General features: G+C 43.7%; 1 protein-coding gene across 1 annotated transcript in view; it reads right to left on the minus strand.

Moving 5' to 3' along the window:
- POU2F3 (POU class 2 homeobox 3) overlaps positions 1-18,124 on the minus strand; it is a 43,200-nt gene that overhangs the window by 4,147 nt on the left and 20,929 nt on the right. The window contains exons 5-11 of the mRNA XM_032998183.2: positions 8,780-8,884; positions 7,153-7,255; positions 3,845-3,927; positions 3,522-3,704; positions 2,992-3,133; positions 1,946-2,082; positions 542-703 (exon numbers count right to left, since the gene is read on the minus strand). Coding sequence (XP_032854074.2) covers positions 542-703; positions 1,946-2,082; positions 2,992-3,133; positions 3,522-3,704; positions 3,845-3,927; positions 7,153-7,255; positions 8,780-8,884 — 915 coding nt within the window. The remainder of the gene's footprint in view (positions 1-541; positions 704-1,945; positions 2,083-2,991; positions 3,134-3,521; positions 3,705-3,844; positions 3,928-7,152; positions 7,256-8,779; positions 8,885-18,124) is intronic.

Genomic DNA, 18,124 nt, shown 5'->3' on the forward strand with positions numbered 1-18,124 from the left:
CACAAATGTTAAACAACGAACTGATATGTAAATGGTTACCATTAGGTTTCAGAGTTAACAACTAAATTGACATGAGTGGACGTAACTTTCATCCATGGAATGCTGATTCCTACTCCGATAACTTGGAAAGCTTATATTTACCAATCTCAGGATGAAAAGTTTTGGGCTAGCACCCCTATTTGGATAAATTATCCTACAATTAAACTGACTTATACCTTCTAGGAAACTTGTATTTCCTTTCTATTGCTTTCATGAATAGAATAAAAATAAACATTCTGTATTGCGGGCACGAGATTCCATTCGAGCTGGGATGTAGAGTACGTGCCCAATCCACAGCTAGCCCAGCTGTGTGTCTGCAGACTCCTGCAGGTGTAGTCGTGCCCTGGTCTGTGGAGTGGGCTTGTCAGCAGTTCAGGGACTTGTGTGTACCAGAAAGTGTCCTGGCCTGTTGTGTTTTCTAGCAAACCCTGCTGCATCCCCCCACCCTTTCCCCTTCTTGTCTGGGATGGCATGTAGAACTCCTTATTCCAAAGTCTCTCACCAGTCTGGAATTGTAGATAGGTGATTTGATGGGGGATGGCATTGGGCAGCTGATCCGTTTTTCTTTCTGGCGCCGGTTGCAGAACCAGACCCGAACCACCTCCTTTTCCATGGAGAGCTGCTCTGCTATCAAGGATATCTCCTCTGAACTGGGCTTGGGGTTCTGCTGAGAAAGGGCAAGAGGTTAAAGAAAGCCCCAAAGAGCTATAACTTACAGCATCAATGTATGCTTCTGCTGCTGAAAAGGCAGAGGACAAGGGTGGGGTTGACTGTAAACTGGGTAGGGGAGAAATTTGCTTCTAAGACAAAGGGTAAATATTTGGGTGAGAGATTATTTTCTGTGAACCAGAAAGCACCTCTGATTCAACATCAAATCTCATGGAATCAGTGGGGGAATGAGTCACAGTACCTGGCCCTGTTATTGCATAAAGCACCATGCTCTTTGATCTTAACAGCACCCTAAATCATTGCTTGGGGGAAGCTAATGACTGGTGGTCTTCTTATCACTACACAGGACACACAAGCTCTCAATGCTGTTTGTACGCCTACCTCCACCATCTCAGAAAAGCCATTTCTTCTCTTTCTTCCTCCATCCCTTATTTATAAAGGGAAATAATAGTACCTATCCTTTCTTCTGAGTCACTTGTTTCCTGGTGCATTTGGCAGCATTTAGCTCTATGGGTTTTGATCTGAGTTGGAGACTTGAGGGTCAAAAATACCTAGCACAGAGGTGCCAAGACAGTTTTCCCATTACAAAAATTCCTCATACAAGCTAAAAATGAGCTGCCCATAATGATCTGACAATGACTGTTTTTTGTTCTCATTAACAGTCTTAGGAGGGAATTTTTATATGATTAGAGGGAGAAGCCAAGAAAAAATGAGGGCTGGTCAAAACCAGTTTTGATGAAAAATTTTCAATGCACAATTTAGTCGTACTGATTCAAAGCTCTGTTTGTTCTCTCTAGTGATTATTCTTGAAAATCTTGATGCTTAAAAAGTAAAAGACTCCACTTCTGAAATGATTCAGCAGCAATATCTGTGGTCTCACAAGACCTGCTTAATGGGGCATCTGTTTCCATGCTGAGCTATGGCCACACAATTCCAGTGACATAGGCCTGCAACTCCCAAAGAGAAGTGGGTGCAGGAGATGACCTCTGGCTAGGATGATAATGGGAAGGTGTGGTGATGAAACTGTAATTCCTTTAAAACAACATTTACCAAGGAAATAGTTGGTTCTGATTTCTTTGTTTTTGACACTTTTCCTGTTAACCCCTTCAAGCATTTTCTAACCTGCTATCAAAACAAACAAAAAAAAGACATCTCTCTTTTTGAAGATTCAGTGCTACTATGACATAGCAAATGCCAAACTCAGAATTCACAACACAGTGAAAAGTTTTCCCCTCACGTCTTGAAATCTTTTCTCCAGTGTGGAGCGAATGTTGGTCTCAATGCTGGTTCGCTTCTTTCTTTTCCGTCCAAACATTTCATTCACTGAGGGGTAGGAATTGGGAGTGCTCATGGAAGAATCCAAAGGAGCAGATTCTGGGGAAATAGGAAAGGGAAAAGAAATATTCAAGAAGTTAACAAGCTATTTTCATTCCTAGACCCTCTATGTGAATTGTGGCACTGCCTAAAATAAGTAAAATGTTCCTACATTGTGGATCCTTGCTCTGATGATGATTAAAATTGCTCCAATAGTCCCAAATCCATCATTTATCTTGTCCAAATCAGGAAAGAATTATGAGTGCTAAAATTTTAATCAACATAGCATTTTTCCTTTTTCCAGCTTGATTTTCAGCCCGGTCTGATGGGGAGTATGCATTTTCCAATTATTTAATTTCACACAGTTAAGGATGTTGACTTAGGCTGCTGGGATCAGACCTCATGTAGCTGAGACACCTCCTGACATGAGGAGTTGGTCAAACACGCAACTCCTGAAGGGCTGGGGACACGAAGGGCACATGAGACTAATGCTATTCCTACAGTGGTTTGCAGTCAGCAGAGGACACCAGCCCAATCTTGCTGCTACTGGGGATTCCCCTTGCAGCGATATCTTCCTTTTCTAATTACTGCTCATGGGCTGCTCTCTGAGCACTTTAGGATGAGTCCCTTCCTATTCTTTCCAGATTACACAGGGAGGGACTGAATGGTCTAGCCCAGCGATTTGCCTTAGGCCATGCAACAGAGGAAGAGGGATGCAGGGACTGCCCCCCATGTCAAATGGCTATGTGAAGCCGGTACTGCCAGAGAGAAAGGGCAGATGTGGTTTGATATCTTGGCTGCTATTCCGCTGTGTGATACACAGTGAAAAGCAGTCTGATACCAGCTCAGCCATGAATCTGAGAGGTCTTAACTCCAGCTTCAATTTTCCTGGCTTTTACTGGAGGTCCCTAGGTGGTTCCTCTCATCCTGACCAAGACTGGTGGCATTTCTGCAGATGATGTCACTTACCTGCGTCACTCAGCCACTTCTCCAGCAGGGGTTTGAGCTTGCACATATTCTTAAAGCTCAGGTTGAGAGCCTCAAAGCGGGAAATGGTGGTCTGGCTGAAATCATTGCCATAGAGCTTCCCCATGGCAAGTCCAACGTCTCCCTGCCAGAGAAGATCCAAGTCACAACATGAGTTCAGAAAACCCCCTCACAGGTTCCTGCTGTCAGACCACCTCTCAGGCTGCTTCCAGAATAGGTTCAGCCTTGTTTCCATGACCTTCGTTGCAGAGAAAGTGACTACTTTTCCCATGGAAACCTGCCCCACACCCCTAAGCCTTTGTGTACTGGAGAAGGTGCAGATAATGAAGTCATGGTAATGAAGTATTAGGAAGGGTTTGTCTCTTCGTGTGTTTGGAAGGTGATGCTCTAAAGAAAGCCAAACTGTATCTAATCCAGCCTTTCCTCCATCCAAGCCTCTGCCTCAAATTCCCCCAGTTCAACATGTCCACATCACAAGGGACACTACCCTTCCCATTGATGAGGCTGCTCACCTGTGTGAACCCCAATTTAATTCGCCTTTGTTTGAAAGTCTTAGCAAACTTTTCCAGCTCCTCCAGGTCACTGGGTTCCTCAGATGCTCCTGAAGGAGTTAGGTGCTTTGCCACTTGCAAATGCTGGGGTACATCCAGGTGGGGTTCAACTGATGAGCCAGGGAGTCCAGAACGGCCCACAGCCTGTTAAAACAACAAAAAAGATTCATGGAGTTACAACAATAGAAAAGTACACCATTTTCTTTGCCATTTGCCCTTAATGAAGCAGCACTTTTTGTAGATGGGTGCTTCTCAGGGTGGGATTCTATGTTGAGGCAAGTTACCTGTGATGCCAGGCTGGGTCCTGGCTGGGAGAGGAGAAGGCTGCCCTGTTGCTGAGGGAAGGAGAGGATGTTTGGCTGCAAAGCTGATGAGAGAAAGAGAGACACATCTGATCAGACCAGCGCCTTCATATGCACTGAGGCAGCTGAACATCACTCTGCACTGGAAAGGCTCATGAAACTATGAATGGAAAACATTAGCTAGCTCTTGTTCAAAATATGAGAATTCCAGCCATTACAAATGTGGATGGCTTTGAGTTGGATTATGAGAAAGGAAAGGTTCTTTTCATAGCTTTTTAGCCTGAAAGGTATTATTATAATAATGATATAGGTAAAATATCTCATCCACTGATCCCTGCATTGTAGGTCATTAACCTAAGGGTGAACCAGGGCACAGTCATTTTACATAGACATCTAACTTTGATTTTAGATGCCAAGCAGCAGAGAATTTGATACATCCTTAGTGGTGATCTCTCCCGGTACTTAATCATAGTAGCTGTTAAAAAAATGTGCATCTCATCTCCAATAAAAGCTTTCTGACTCCAACTTTCAGCCACTTGATCTTGTTAAAAAAGAAAATCCTGATCCTACAGTTAATCTCATGAGCCTACTCACTCTGCTTTCTACTATACATTTAATTTTGAAGTGTCATTTTGAAGCCATCTGACCCTTTCTTTTCTACCCTACTGTATTTCAAATAAATTGAATTTTTTGGGGAATATATAAGCTGACACAAAATGATGGAAGGACAAAGGAAGAGAAATATGTAAAACTAACAAAAACTAGTATTTATGGAGACTGCATAATTGTTCAGTTGACAAACTGCCAAGTACAAGCCTCTATCTCTTACAGGGAATGTCCTAAAGGATTAAGTAGCAACTAAAGCAGTGTAGTCCCCTAGAAATGTAGTTAGATTCAAGTCTGTTGCTGGTGAAGCCTATAGAATTTAGTGAGGATTTATAACCTTTCTTGAAACAGTCAATATATTCTATTGATTGTAACTGACAGTTATAGGGAAAACTATAGAAATTTATGGACTTCTACTAAAAAAAAAAAAAAAAAGGAAAAAAATATCTCCAGAATCAATCACTCCCCCCTCTCTCTCTTTCTGTCTTTCCTTTTTAAATTTAGGTCTGAATGTGCAGGATCCCATTTATTTATTTAGATTGGTGTTTCAATAAGCCTTCTCTAATGCTGGAACAACTTTGAATTTCAAATGCAGGCTGGTAATGAGGTGCACATTTTTAACAGTGAAGGTAATTAATCACTGGAATGGCTTGCCTAGGGACATGGCGGATGCTCTGTCATTTGGAGTCTTTAAAATCATGATTGAACACCTTTGCAAAAGCTAAGCTCTAGCTCAGATGAAAATTATGGACTGGATTCAGGATTCACAGGTTTGACAGCTGATGAAACCAAGGCTGTGTTTTCATAAGATGAAAACTTCAGCAACAATAGTTTGGCTGCGGCATTCCCAGCATCTACCTGGCTGATTGTTTCTACCTTTACAGCACAGAGCTCTCACTCCCTTACTCAAGTGTGCCAGCATTAGCTGTTTGAAGGGCTGCACAATGAATCAGACCTGGAAATTCATCCGGCTTAAAACCAGATTTAAAACATGAAAACCAAAACAAAACGCATGTCCTCTTAGAAAGGTCAAGCCCACAGCCAAGTCCCTTTGGCTATGAAATCCATGAACTGATGTACCCATCAATGAGAACTCAGGAAACATTGAGGGTGCTCCCATGATGGCCTGAGGGACAATTTCAGGAATATTTTGTGCATCTCTTTGGTATGAAGAACACTCCACCTGTATCTGTACCAAACAACTACTTCCACAAAACCAATCTGTGCTTTCACTTTCACTCCTGAGTGGCTGTGCAAGCACACAGCAAAGGGTCATTAAAACTTGGCAATCATCTATTCAAATGGAAGTGCTCTTGCGCAGAAAGCTGGCTACTGGCCAGGATAATCCAGTCTTTATCAAGTCTGGAACCAAAAGGGGTCATGGCCAAATAAGTGGCCATCTGTTGAAAGGGTTACAGCTGCCAAAGGAAGTCACTTAACAGAAGAATCTCTAACTCAATAAGAGGAAGCAAGTTCTGTTTTGCAGTATAATGATTTTCCTATTATACATGAATAAAAGTAGTCAGTAGGCAATAGATTATCCTGACCCTGTCATTGCAGACTAACTAAATTCTAGATTACTGGTAAATACACATAAAGTAGTTTCTTTATACATCACTCAGCATCATTTAGCAGAAAGAAGTTTATATACTGTCAATGAGAAATAGGTTTCCCACTTGCCTACAATACAGGTTTTCTATTGGAACATATATACCAATGGATTCGAGCTGCAGAGATTTTAAGTTTTTAATTCTGAATTTTGGTTCATATGGAGGGACTTCCGTGCTGGAATAAATCAAGAATGTGAGCAAAGGACCCAAGTCCCTTTGCATCTGTCAGGTTATGGATCAAAGCCTACATTTGTCTGTCCAGAAACATCATTGAGCTTCATCAGTAGCATGCCTGTATCCTTGTTGTTGGAGAAATTACATAAAAAAATATCAGCAGTAAAAATAGAAATACAGGGAATTTCTCAAGCACTGAGTTCATTCCTCAGTCCTTTCATCCCTTTCATGAAGCTGGTTACACTGTGTTTAAGAAGTAGTTAGACCTCCTGTCCTCTCCTGCCCCATGGCATGGAGTGAGATTTGGGAACAACCACTAGCAACTTCAGACCTCTCAGCTCTCATCCCTGGATAGGTTAGACCTGTTTGTTCTAGTGCCAGCATCATCCTCCTGCCAGAGAAGCTCAGCTCCTTCCCTGGATATGCTCTTCCTCTGAGGTACTTAGAGAGATCAACTCGACATCTCATCAGTTTTCTGGAAGAAATGAAGAGTACTAACCCAGCGAGGCTGGGAGCTCAGGCAGGCTGGAGCTGCTCCCCAAGGAGCAGACTCCTTGCTGGTTTGCTGAAATCCAAGCAGATGCTGTCCTGAATTTCAGAGGTGGGATCTCTACCAAGCCTGCAGAGACTGGCCCCAAGGTGGCACTCTTGGTGCACATAAGCCACATGTGCCAGAAGCATCTCCAGAGTGGGACTGTTACTGGAGCTACTGGATGTGTACCAGGTCATACCAGGGGTGGGAACCAGCCCAGGGAGAAAATGTAATGTAGCAGGGGAACAGACACCATCATGCTGGGAAAACGTTAACAGACCAAGTTAAAAGCAAGTCATGAGAAGGGAGGTTTTTCCCAGATAGGTATCTGCTTATAACAATCCCCTGTCAGCTTTCATTGCTCTTACCTTGTTGCCCGGCCTGAGACTGAGACAGAAGAAACTGGGGAACTGACTGCATGTGACCAGGAAGCAATACAAGCTGCTGCAGGGTGTGAAGAGAGCTCATATCCTATGGGAAAAAGCAAAGGGAACAACAAAGGTCTTCACACAGCATCACCTCTCATAAAGTTTCCTTGCTCCTTCACCTCGTTCACACTTTTCATTTAACTGCCAACACACCAGATTTGTGTAATTCATGCCCTGGAGAGCAACAGATCCAGAGGTAGTCCAGGATCTCAAGTTTTCAGCTGTATAAGAAGGATTCTATGCACACACAGATACCCACATGGAGAAATGTCTACTTTTATATGAAAAAAGTTGTTGAAAATTACATTTTTGAGGCCCCAGCAGTCAAAACCTTGTTGTTAGAAGTAACAGAGAAGGCTCTTGGATTTCAGTTTCTTCCAGATAATGTATTTTCAGAGAGTGAACTCCCTAAAATTTCACAGGAAAGTGCAGCTGACTCCATCTCACGAACACTGAGAGCCTACTTTCCACGGAAGGCTGATTTCTCAGCCAGCCATGAGCAGAGATGGGAAATAAACAATGCCCAACAGCACCTGATTCTCTGCACCAAGAGCAAACGCATTGCAAGCGGCACAGGGACCAGATCAAAAAATATTTTCTGTTCTTTGCCATGTAGCTGCCAGGAATTCCCCACCCTGCACTGAGCAGAGCAAGCAATAGGTACTGAGAGATGAGGATTACATCCTAGTGCTATTTCACATTACTGGGGTCCCAGCCCCAGGTCCTTCACTGGGGTTAGGGAATAAGAGTTTGTATTTGCTTGAGATAGACACAAAAAAAAAATGCCCCAATAAGACCAATTCTCTTTAGAGGTACATTTTTGAAGGAACTCATTAATCAATAAGATGAACTCTTTGTTTTGAAGATTTGAGGAAATTGAACAGTCCGTCAGTTGTGTAAGGGATCTGAGTACCATGCAAAAGAATGAGGGAAGAGACTACTGAGCAGCTGTGTGGCGTTCTGGCATCTAACTCCCACTAGAATTTAATAAAAGTTAAGTGTTAAACTCCAATTTTTTACCTTAGAGGAAAAAAATATAATCCCCTCAAGAAATCCATTTCTTCTCTGGTGTAAATCAATTTGAGGCAACATATTCAAGGATGGCTATACTGGTTCAGATCAAGAGCTAATCTAGCCTAGAATCCTATCTCTAATAATGGCATTAACAAGACATTCATGAAAGAGGAAGACCAGGGTGAGCATATCTAACACTTCCCCTTGGTGTTGTCTCAGCTTCCAATTATTTTCAGTTCAAGGGATTTTCTGAGTATGGTGTGGTTTGTCTACTTAGTAAACCCTCACAGGAAATCTCTTCCAAATTATGTGTCCAGTCTACCATTGACCCCATGTAAATCTTTCTGCAGAAAAGAGGCTGAGGAGGAAGCTGACTTTTTCCAACACAGATTCACTTTTCCAACTTAGTGTCCATCATACCCTCAAGTCTTCTTCTACCACAGTCAAAAGGCATATGTAAATTGGCAAGTCTCTCAAAACCATCCTCTTCCCCGGAGGTTCATTAACTGGTGCCATTTCAGACTTCTGGATCCTTGAAGCAGCAGTCACTTACCCCTGCGATTTGGCTTCCGGGCATCATTGATGATCCCTGCACAAGGTGACCTGATCTAGGGGGGATTGTAGATTGCAAGGAGTCGCTGAGGTCTTCGGTTTTAATCTGAAAAAGAGCAAAATAATTGTAGCATTAGGGAGGAGAGACAAGGGGATGCAGGAGGTGTGGGACAGCTAGGAGTGAGAGGCTAGAAGGGATAAGGAAGGGGCTCCTTTCAGAGAAAAGTTAGAGGTCAGGAATCACTGCTTCCCTCCCTGGCTTTGCACAAAGGCATGGTTGCTCCCCGCTTCTGCTCTGTGGTTTATAACATGGACATAGTTTTCCTGCTCTGCCAAGCCAAGAGGAGACTTGCACTTTGCTCAGTTAAAATGCATTGATTAAAACACTTTAGGAAGCAACCAAGTTCCAGTGACTTTGCAAGTTTTAAGCAAGAGCTTTCCTTAGACAACACACTGAGGCATTTTGTGGAGTTATAAGGAGGACATGAAGCTGTTCTCCATTATAAATCACAGCTCACAACCTGATGGCGGGGTTGGCTATAGATAACCTCTTGTTTTGTTCTGCAGGTAGTAGAGAACAGTACACGGGAATGGGAAAGGAAAGGTCATGAATTAAAAGACCTCAAAAAGCAGTGTAATCTTCCAGACTTGAAAATGTAGTACCCCAGACACGAAACATATTTGCTCAATTTCTAACAGAAAGCAACAAGAAATGGTATTGGTCTGGCAAGGAAAAATCTGCTTCCTCACAATCTGTGGAAAAAGAACTGGAAGACTTCACAGGTGTCAGCCCTTTGTCCAGTGGTCATTTTGACCTACTACTTTAATGTTCAAGAAAGATTCTGGTCTACAAAAAAAAAAAATAGTGATTTCTGAGTCCACATTCTTAATGGAAGAATTCACCCAAATATCAGAACAGAATCCTTGTTTCTGGTTTATCCTGTAGTTGCCATGTTAATGGCACTAACATTGCCACTACATTTAACAAAAAAAAAAAAAAAAACCAAAAAAACAAAAAAACACAAAACAAAAAAAAAAAAAAAAACAACAAAACAAACAAAAAACAAAGCAAAATTTTAAAACCGCTAAGCAAACAAAAACAAAAAACCCCCACCCCACTCTTACTCCCCAAAAACCCCTAAACCCTAAAAAAACACTAAACCAACCAAAATAAAAAAACTGTCACAACTTTGTACTAGCTGAAATCGTTTGATAAATCTGACTGAGACAAGAGAGAGGGGAACCTGGTTGAGGAGATTTCGGAAGATTTTAGGTTAATTTCTGAAATCTGAGAAGTGTCTATGCAGAGATGCCATGCACAGGAGGGAGACAATTCATACAGATCTCTTATAACACATTTTCTCTAAGAAGGATCCAAGTAAACAATTCCCAGCCTTAGGCTCAAGCTCTTCTTAAGCATGAGGGTGCATGGAACAAGGCTCATATCATGAGTCCCATTCCTTATCTAAGCCTTTCCAGTGCAAGAAGACGCTACAATTTCCACAAACTGGAAAAACCAGGAGGACACTAGAAAGGACAGGTCTTGAAAACCCTGTCCACAGGCTCAGCATTGCAGAATGATTCTTACTACTAGGGCTGAACCTTACCACCTCCCATCAAATTACTCCTGAGCTCAACATCCCCGAGAAGACAATCAGGGTCGCAATTGCCGGGGTTTTGCAGTGCTGATGTGGACTCTAAGTCATACAACCTCCCACCAGCAGAGGGGGACAAGAAATTCAGCTTTTGAAAACAATGGCCCAAGCAAGTATTCTTGGTTGCAGGAGGTTTTATTTCAATTTGACTAAAGAAAACAAATACACAAATCTTCACAGGAGCAAAGGAGAAAATGTGAACACAAGAGGCTCGCAGCTGCAGTGCAGGGAGCTGGCCCTGTAAGATTAACCTCTTCATTTTGGAAGGTACTACACAGAGGGAAGAGAATTACAACATCTCCCTTCATTACAACTGCAGTTCTGGATACTGCCGAAACTAGTTTTGCAATAATGCTAGCTCCTTGCAACAAGAGTTACACATGCTATGAATTCCAGTTCTTTCCTACCTTTCAGGTTGGCATGATCATCCCTCTTAGCCTGGTGAAAAAAAATCAGATTGAAAGATCTTCTTGATCACTATCAATGCGGATAGTGTCTAAGTTACTAAATGTTAGACAAAAGGCTCAGGAGAATACACCGTTACCCCTGAGCCATCCAGTCATTGCAAGCAAATAGTTTTATGTACATTTTGCTTTCTGAGGGCTCATTAAAAAGAAGTCATCTGAGCCAAAAAGAAAAATAAATTAAAAAAAAAAAATACCCCTGCTTGCAATTCACGTGTGTCTGCCTCACACAATGCAGTCATCCGAGTCTGAACAGTCCCAAAAAGAAAAGTTATCCGTGTCTTAGAGAACAAGGCACTTGATCCCGCTTAAGTTATGATCCCAATAGGAGTGGAGTGTTGAAGAAGCGCAAGCCATTTCCAAACTGAAATCAATTTTTACAGCTGCCAAGCAGAATGATTTGGAAGTGTTCCAGGGTGAAAGGGGTGTGTAGCTGCATCCCGGCATCGCACAATATGAGAACGGGAGGTGGGTTTGGCAAAGGACCGGTTCCCGATTTAAAAACAACAACATCTCCCACTGCTCCTTCCCCCGTCCCTGGAATTCTCTGGCTCCCTCCTGTGCAGTGGGCGGGAACCTGGGTGTTCTTGACAAATCTTTCTCCCTGCACCTATTTCATTGGGTTTAGGCTCAAATTTGCTTCTCCCTCCTCTTCCTCTCCCCAACAGGCCTGCAGCTGGCTAATTGTTCATTAGCAAGAGTTCAGGATATATCCAAAACTTTTGGGATGGCTTATGCAAATCCTGTACTTTCATTTTTTCCCTGGATAAACCGGCAGTATTACCAACTGTACATTAAAAAAACCAAAACCAAAAACCCCAAAAAACCACACACATTGTGGGCGAGGCCATTCAATATCATAAGACTCCCTTAAAATAATGTAAATTTCAAATGAATAAAACACGGGGAGGAGTTGCCTTCTCCTTTCCCAGTGCATCTGACTCATGCTTGCAGGCATTTTCTACAAATAAGAAAAGTTTTCTTTAAGGAACCCAAAAAGGCTGAAATTATCACAGAATCACCTCATGTAGGTATTCAGTGAGAACCCTGCTAGAACACTGCAAGCAAGTAACAGTGATTTAGTTAAAACCAGGACCAGATCCCACCGGGGTTCCTCCAAGTTCTACACAACAATCAGGCCAGACAGGGAATGGGGAACAAGAAGTCATTGAGAGGAAAGCTAAGTTTCTTCCTATTGAATATGATTTCGGGAAATAACACTATCTAGGGAAAAATGAGCTTGTAAACCAGCAGGACCAAGTAATGCGCCGCTGACACATCCAGCTCACTGACAGCTAGGGAGAGGTGTGGAGCCTGGGTTGCCAGCTGCAAATCTATGGTCACCTTCTTCCCCTTGGGCTGGAGGGGAGTCTGCGGGCAGGGCTGGGAGCAGCTTGGAGATCCTCCGGAGGAGAGAACAGCAGGTGGCGGCACCCGTACGTAGAGCTACCTAGGGTTTCTCTGGGATAGGGAAGGAATCACACTTGGAAATCTCAAGTGGATGTTTTCACAGCCTTAAAATAGGGTCAGCTGCCCCCAAGCAATCAGAGTGAAAAACACAGGAAGGGTGACTGGATGGAAGGAGAGTCCTTTCCTTAGTTGGCTGGCACGTCTGCTGGGCCTGGCCAAGGATGGATTGTTTCTTACCTATCTCTGGCCTAAAAACAAAAACAAAAAGCAAAACAAACTAAGAAACATATTGAGGGCGATGGAAAATGATCAAAGCTCTTCAGCTTGCTTGCGTAACCGATTTGTGGAAGGTGTTTCATAAACATTTCATAAGAAGGAGAATTATGAAGAAAACATCTCCCAACCTGCCTGCAATTACTGCACAAACTCTTCCTTACCAGTAGGAAGAAGGGGAGGAAAAAAAAAAAGTACATCTGTTTTGTAACTGATCTGTGAACTTTTGGCAAACATTCGGTTCATGAAAACATCCTGCAGACATATTGCAAAGCTGTAAAAAGTCAGCCTTACATGAGGAAGTTGGAAATATTCACCTTAGCAGCTCTGATTTCACCACCTAGAAGGCCATACCCTTCTCACAGACAGACCGACCGACCCACATTTGATTCAATGGGCTAATGGTTTGATCCCATTTGTTGGCCAGGACTCCGGCTGCAACCCTCCTCATATAAGCCCAGTTTAGGGTCGCTGCTCACTGCTAATCTGAATTGGTCATCCTTGTCTGTTAGACAGCAAAGCGAGCAGCCTGAATGCAGCCCCAAGCCACCTCCTTTAGATGAGCACTTCTGATGTAACATAGGCACCACTCTGTCATCCTCTTTGCAAAGGTGGGACCCACCGACTGATTCAGCACCCAGAGCCTCGGATGCTTTCTCCAAATCTAGATAAGAGATCTTTGTACCCTGCCAGAGTGAGGCCGTTAAAGCCATGTCAGCCTTCTCCAGTACCAGTTATTAGGCAGGAACTGTGGTCCTTATGGTAAGATAGAAAACAATCATATTTGTTGTGTAGTTTCTATTTAAACAGTAACCTCTTTGAAACAGATATTTATCTGCATTCATATCTGGCTTATCTCATAGTCAGCAACTCTCTACTGTTTGAGAGTTTGACTTACTCATATCCCTCCCTCCCCCCGTTGCAGATTAGTAAGGCTATTACCCCGGTCAGCAGACGGTCAGGTGTAGAGACTTAAGAGGGTCTGAACCAATTGCCCCTCTCTGAAAACTAACAGCACAGTTCTTCCAGGGCTGAATCACTCACAAAGCACTATTCAGTACAACAGGGCTGTCAGACGCTGCCCCAAAGTGATTTGCCTGAAGTCAAGGGAGGAAGTTTTATGATAGAAACAGGTATCAAAAGTGGATCCAAGGCTATTGCAGTGAACTAAGCTTTCCCACCTTCCAATGGCGTAAGAGTACTTCTCTGTGAATTACCTGCACACGTGGGCACCATAAAATAAAAAACACACTAATAATAAATTATAGCAATAATAATAATGGGCTTGCAATTACTATTTCCACATGTACTATCCTGCACGTACGGCAAGGCTTAACAGACACCCAGGAAGAAAGCAGAAAACCCTTATGTCAGTGCAACGATATTCACCCTGTAACATTTTATATCCTTTCACACTGAAGGGTGGGATTTTTCAGAAGCTGTCAGCATGAAAAAAGGGGAGTTAATTCCACGCTGAATGCCTAACAGACTATATCCTAAAGCTCGGCAATGACAGCACACTGAAAAATTAAAATGAAAACCCTAACCTCAACACACCTGCACCACAGCTATATGAAGCCTTTGAGTTTATTAATTGAGGCCTGGCCTGATCTGCTTTATCCTCTGAGCTTCTGCTCAGGATGTTAATAGCTGTGCCTTAGCTGTAGTAAAAGTTGGGGCAGGAAATCAAAACTTTAAGAGTAACATAGCTACACGCTTCACAGAAGAAAACACACTCAGATTCACAGGATTTCTGACACATTTCCCTAGCATTTTTGCTTTTAAACAGAGAACAGGAAAAAGAAAGAAGTCACAGCTCTCCTCCGCGCTGAATGATAAACCTCAAAACAGTCACGTGTAGCACAGCAGGCTTCAAAAGCAGGTGCTGGGCAAGGGAGTGGAGAACCAAAACCAGAGGTGGGAAGAGCACCTGCCCTGAATGGCCACGCTCATATCAGCACTTGCTCAGGATGTGCACCCTGATGAAGGGCTTCTCTCCACATTAAACTGCAGCCTCTGCCAGACCCTCAGGAGCACAAAAGTTAGACAGTGCTTTTGAAAGGTGATCTGTGTTCAGGGAGCACAGAAATGGAAAAAAGATACTGAAAAGCAACCGCTTACAGCATTTTCACTCTTACTATTGGTACTCAGGCATGTGGTACTTTCTCTGCCAAGGCCTGTAGACATGCCGAATTGGAAGTATTTAAAAAAATAGGGAAGGGATGATGCCATTTTCTTGGTCAGAATGGTGAGAATCTCCAAACAAAGCATAGAAAACAATTTTAACACCATTAAGACAGTGATTTCTCTCACGTCTCCATTCCAGGATCCTCTCTGCCCCTTTCTCCTTAGCTGTCCTCAGCCCAGAGGTCCTGCCCTTCTGCCCCAACCTTCTCATGTGTTGCAGCACTGCTCCCTGCATCCCTCTCAATTTCACTTGCCCAACTTCCAAAGCTCTCCAGAACTCCACCTCTGCCTACACCTTTGTGCTTATCTTCTCTGCTCCCACCCTGGGCTGCATCCCTGCCCCTTTCCTTATCAATTCGATTTCATACACACCAGGCTTCATGGCTTCTCCCATGCCCTCCTGCATGCTCACACAGGTTCTCTGGAGCCTAATCATGTTCCTGATGAAGTCAGCAGCAAAGGTGCCTTATTGGGCTTTTATGTGGCCAGAAGCAGACCCTTAACCATTCTCCAAATTCCCTGCATGAAAAATTTCCCCTTTCCATGGATCTCTTGTCTAGGGGAAGAAACCGCAGTTGTTCTGGATTCTCCATGCTCTTTGGCTGCCAGCCAGTCACAAACCATCTAAATACCTGGCACTGCCTCCCTGCTGTACAGTACTGATGTCCCCAGATCAGTCATCCACGAGGAGGGCAAAGCAGCGTCCACCTAGCGAGTTGTGCCACAAGTAGTCCTTGGTAGCAAGGCACTTTCCACCACATCCCACGTTTGAAAGGAATTAACTTGGAATCAGACCACTCCCGTGACTGGGGCTGGCTCCATCCCAGCTCCACAGGTTTCTCTGATTGGTTCACAGTAGTTTTGGCACCAGTTGCCGCGCCCCAGGGAACTGGGACACAAGAAGAGCAGCTAGAGGGATTGCATTAAATACACACAAGTAATATAATTAAGAAAGAAAGGGAGAGTGAGAAAAATCAACTTCACTGGAGAGTATCACATCATTTTTCATTTTAGGTGGAGGGAATGAAGTCTAGTGGTTGAGAGCAAGAGGGAGCTCAGAGCCGGTTCTCTGCTCCCACCTTGGTGGCTCTGGGCAATTCTATGTTTTGGGGAAGCAGGGCAAGAGTGTTTCTTGCTAGCATAAACCCAACGTCTGACTCCTAAGGAGCTGAGCAGCCCCAGTTCAGCCCACTGATTTCACATGGAGTGCTAGCAGATCAGCACCTCTGGAAAGAGAGAAAGTGCATTCTGATGCCAGGCTTCCACAATTAGAGGCCTTACTTGAAACCCCATCACCTTCACCTTTTTATGCTATGACTTGCCTTTCTGCAAAATGGGTGTAGGGCCCCACCCTTGCTGGGTGGTGCAGGCTTTTGATTGAATTCTTGGAGCTCACCAGATGAAAGGCCTTCAAAAATTCGGAGTCCTCTCCTTATTACTGATGAGCCATTCTCCAGTGGGCAGAAGAGTCATATCCATGCACAGCAGTTCATGCAACTCACCGCTTAAAAAGGTGCTGGGCAACCTAAATAGTGGTTTGACATTGACAACCATGCCTTGAGCTTAGCTTCTATTGTGGAAACAATCGTTATGTCCCTTTAGACAGGTCCATGAAACTAGGGCTTGTCCCCTGCAAGCCTAGAAGATATTTCCCAAAGGATGATAAGAGCCCAGTTGGAGCAGGGAATTGGCGCGAAGACCTACCTGTCTCTCCATCATCCCTAAAACAGGTTTGAAACAGCTGTACAAGATATATTGCCAGTGGACCAGGGCAACAAGCATAAGAAATAGCTTATAAATACAGGTTGCTCTTTAGAAGCCTGGAGCAGGAAAGCAGGAGTTTGTGAACGGACTGCAGCTGGATCTTAAGGAACAGACACAGTGCAGCCAACTCTGAAGTGATATTGCATTGTTGCCAACTGTTATTGGCTAAAATAAAATTAATGCAGTGGTTTCAGTCCACCTCTTGAGAAAAAATTTTAAAAGACCGAATCCTTCCTACTGTTTCCCTCCCCCTTTCCCTCATAAGCTTCCCCAGAGACTCACTGGCGTGTTTTGGAGTTCATTCCCAGCAATCTCATCCGAGCGCCTCTGCAAGGTGCCAGAACAAAACTATCTTGAAGAAGGGGTTCCTTTACATATCTGTCCTAAGCAAAACAGTGCCATATATAGAAACAGAGGACTTTCCCTCAAGCCAGGGCTTTCTCTGATGCTTTCCCAAAGGGCTACATTTCAGTGAAGAACCAGCACACATACAAATTTATGCAATCAGTCTATCCCAAGGACAGAACAAGGAAACTTCAAAAGGGCAAGGCCAAGGTAGTGTTCAGCTTAGATCCAGTGTCAGTCAAGGCAGATATGGACAGCCAGGCTGATTTCCAGTTAGTGAAGGCTCAAGAGATGAAAAGCAGATGCAAGACTTAGGCTGATACCCTGGGGCAATGCAGAAAAGAAGAGAGTGAAATCTGAATTGATCCCCAGAGGGGAGAAGGAAGAAGGATGTGAACCTCCCCTTGAGAGGAGGGCAGAACAGGACTGGGATGGAAATCTGGAGGGCAGACTGAAACCTGACTACCCACAGGGAAAAGCCAAGCAGGAACAGAAATGACATATAGGGAACACATGAGATTAGGGGGAGGTGGGAACACAAAATGGAATGAAAAACTGTGAGAGAGATCCCTGGGGGGAAGGGAAGCTCTGATTGAGCAAAATTAATTCTGCAGGGAGTTTTGCATCCCAGATATTAATAACAAACTACCTAGCAAGTTAGGCCCTTCTTTCTACCTTCAAAAGGATGGAGGGGAGGAAGAACTTGTCTGTGGTTGAGCACAAGACTATGAATCAGAGAATCGGAGTCCGTATCCCAGCTCTTCCAGGGAACAGGTCCTTGGATTACAATACACCTCAATGTCCACAGGCAACTGTCCTATAAAGCATCCACTGATTTCAACTGCAATCATGGTGCTCAGCACCTTTGGGTAAAGTCAGGTAGTCAGTCTCTGTCTACCTCAGCTGTAAGACAAGGTTAAACACCTCCCTACCTTCCAGAGGCACTGGGATGCTAAATTCATTAGCTAAGTGCCTTCAGACATGTGGGTGGAAAGTACCAAATGACACTGAAAAAGAGTCACCAGTGATTTTAGATCTCAGATGCTGTTTGGCCACTTTAATTTTTCATATCGCGTGTCTACAGGACATCTGCTGTGAAGACCTGAGACAACCCTATTACCTCAAAACATCTGTTGAAAACCCCACATAAACCTCAAAAATTAAAGTTCCCTTGAACAATAACTCTGTCATATGAACAGGGCAGGGAGATGAGTTACATAAGGAGGTCTTGAGGGAGGGGAACCCCTT

This window comes from Tyto alba, unplaced genomic scaffold (assembly GCF_018691265.1).
Source record: "Tyto alba isolate M040663 unplaced genomic scaffold, T.alba_DEE_v4.0 Super-Scaffold_32, whole genome shotgun sequence".
NCBI classification, from domain to species: Eukaryota; Metazoa; Chordata; class Aves; order Strigiformes; family Tytonidae; genus Tyto; species Tyto alba.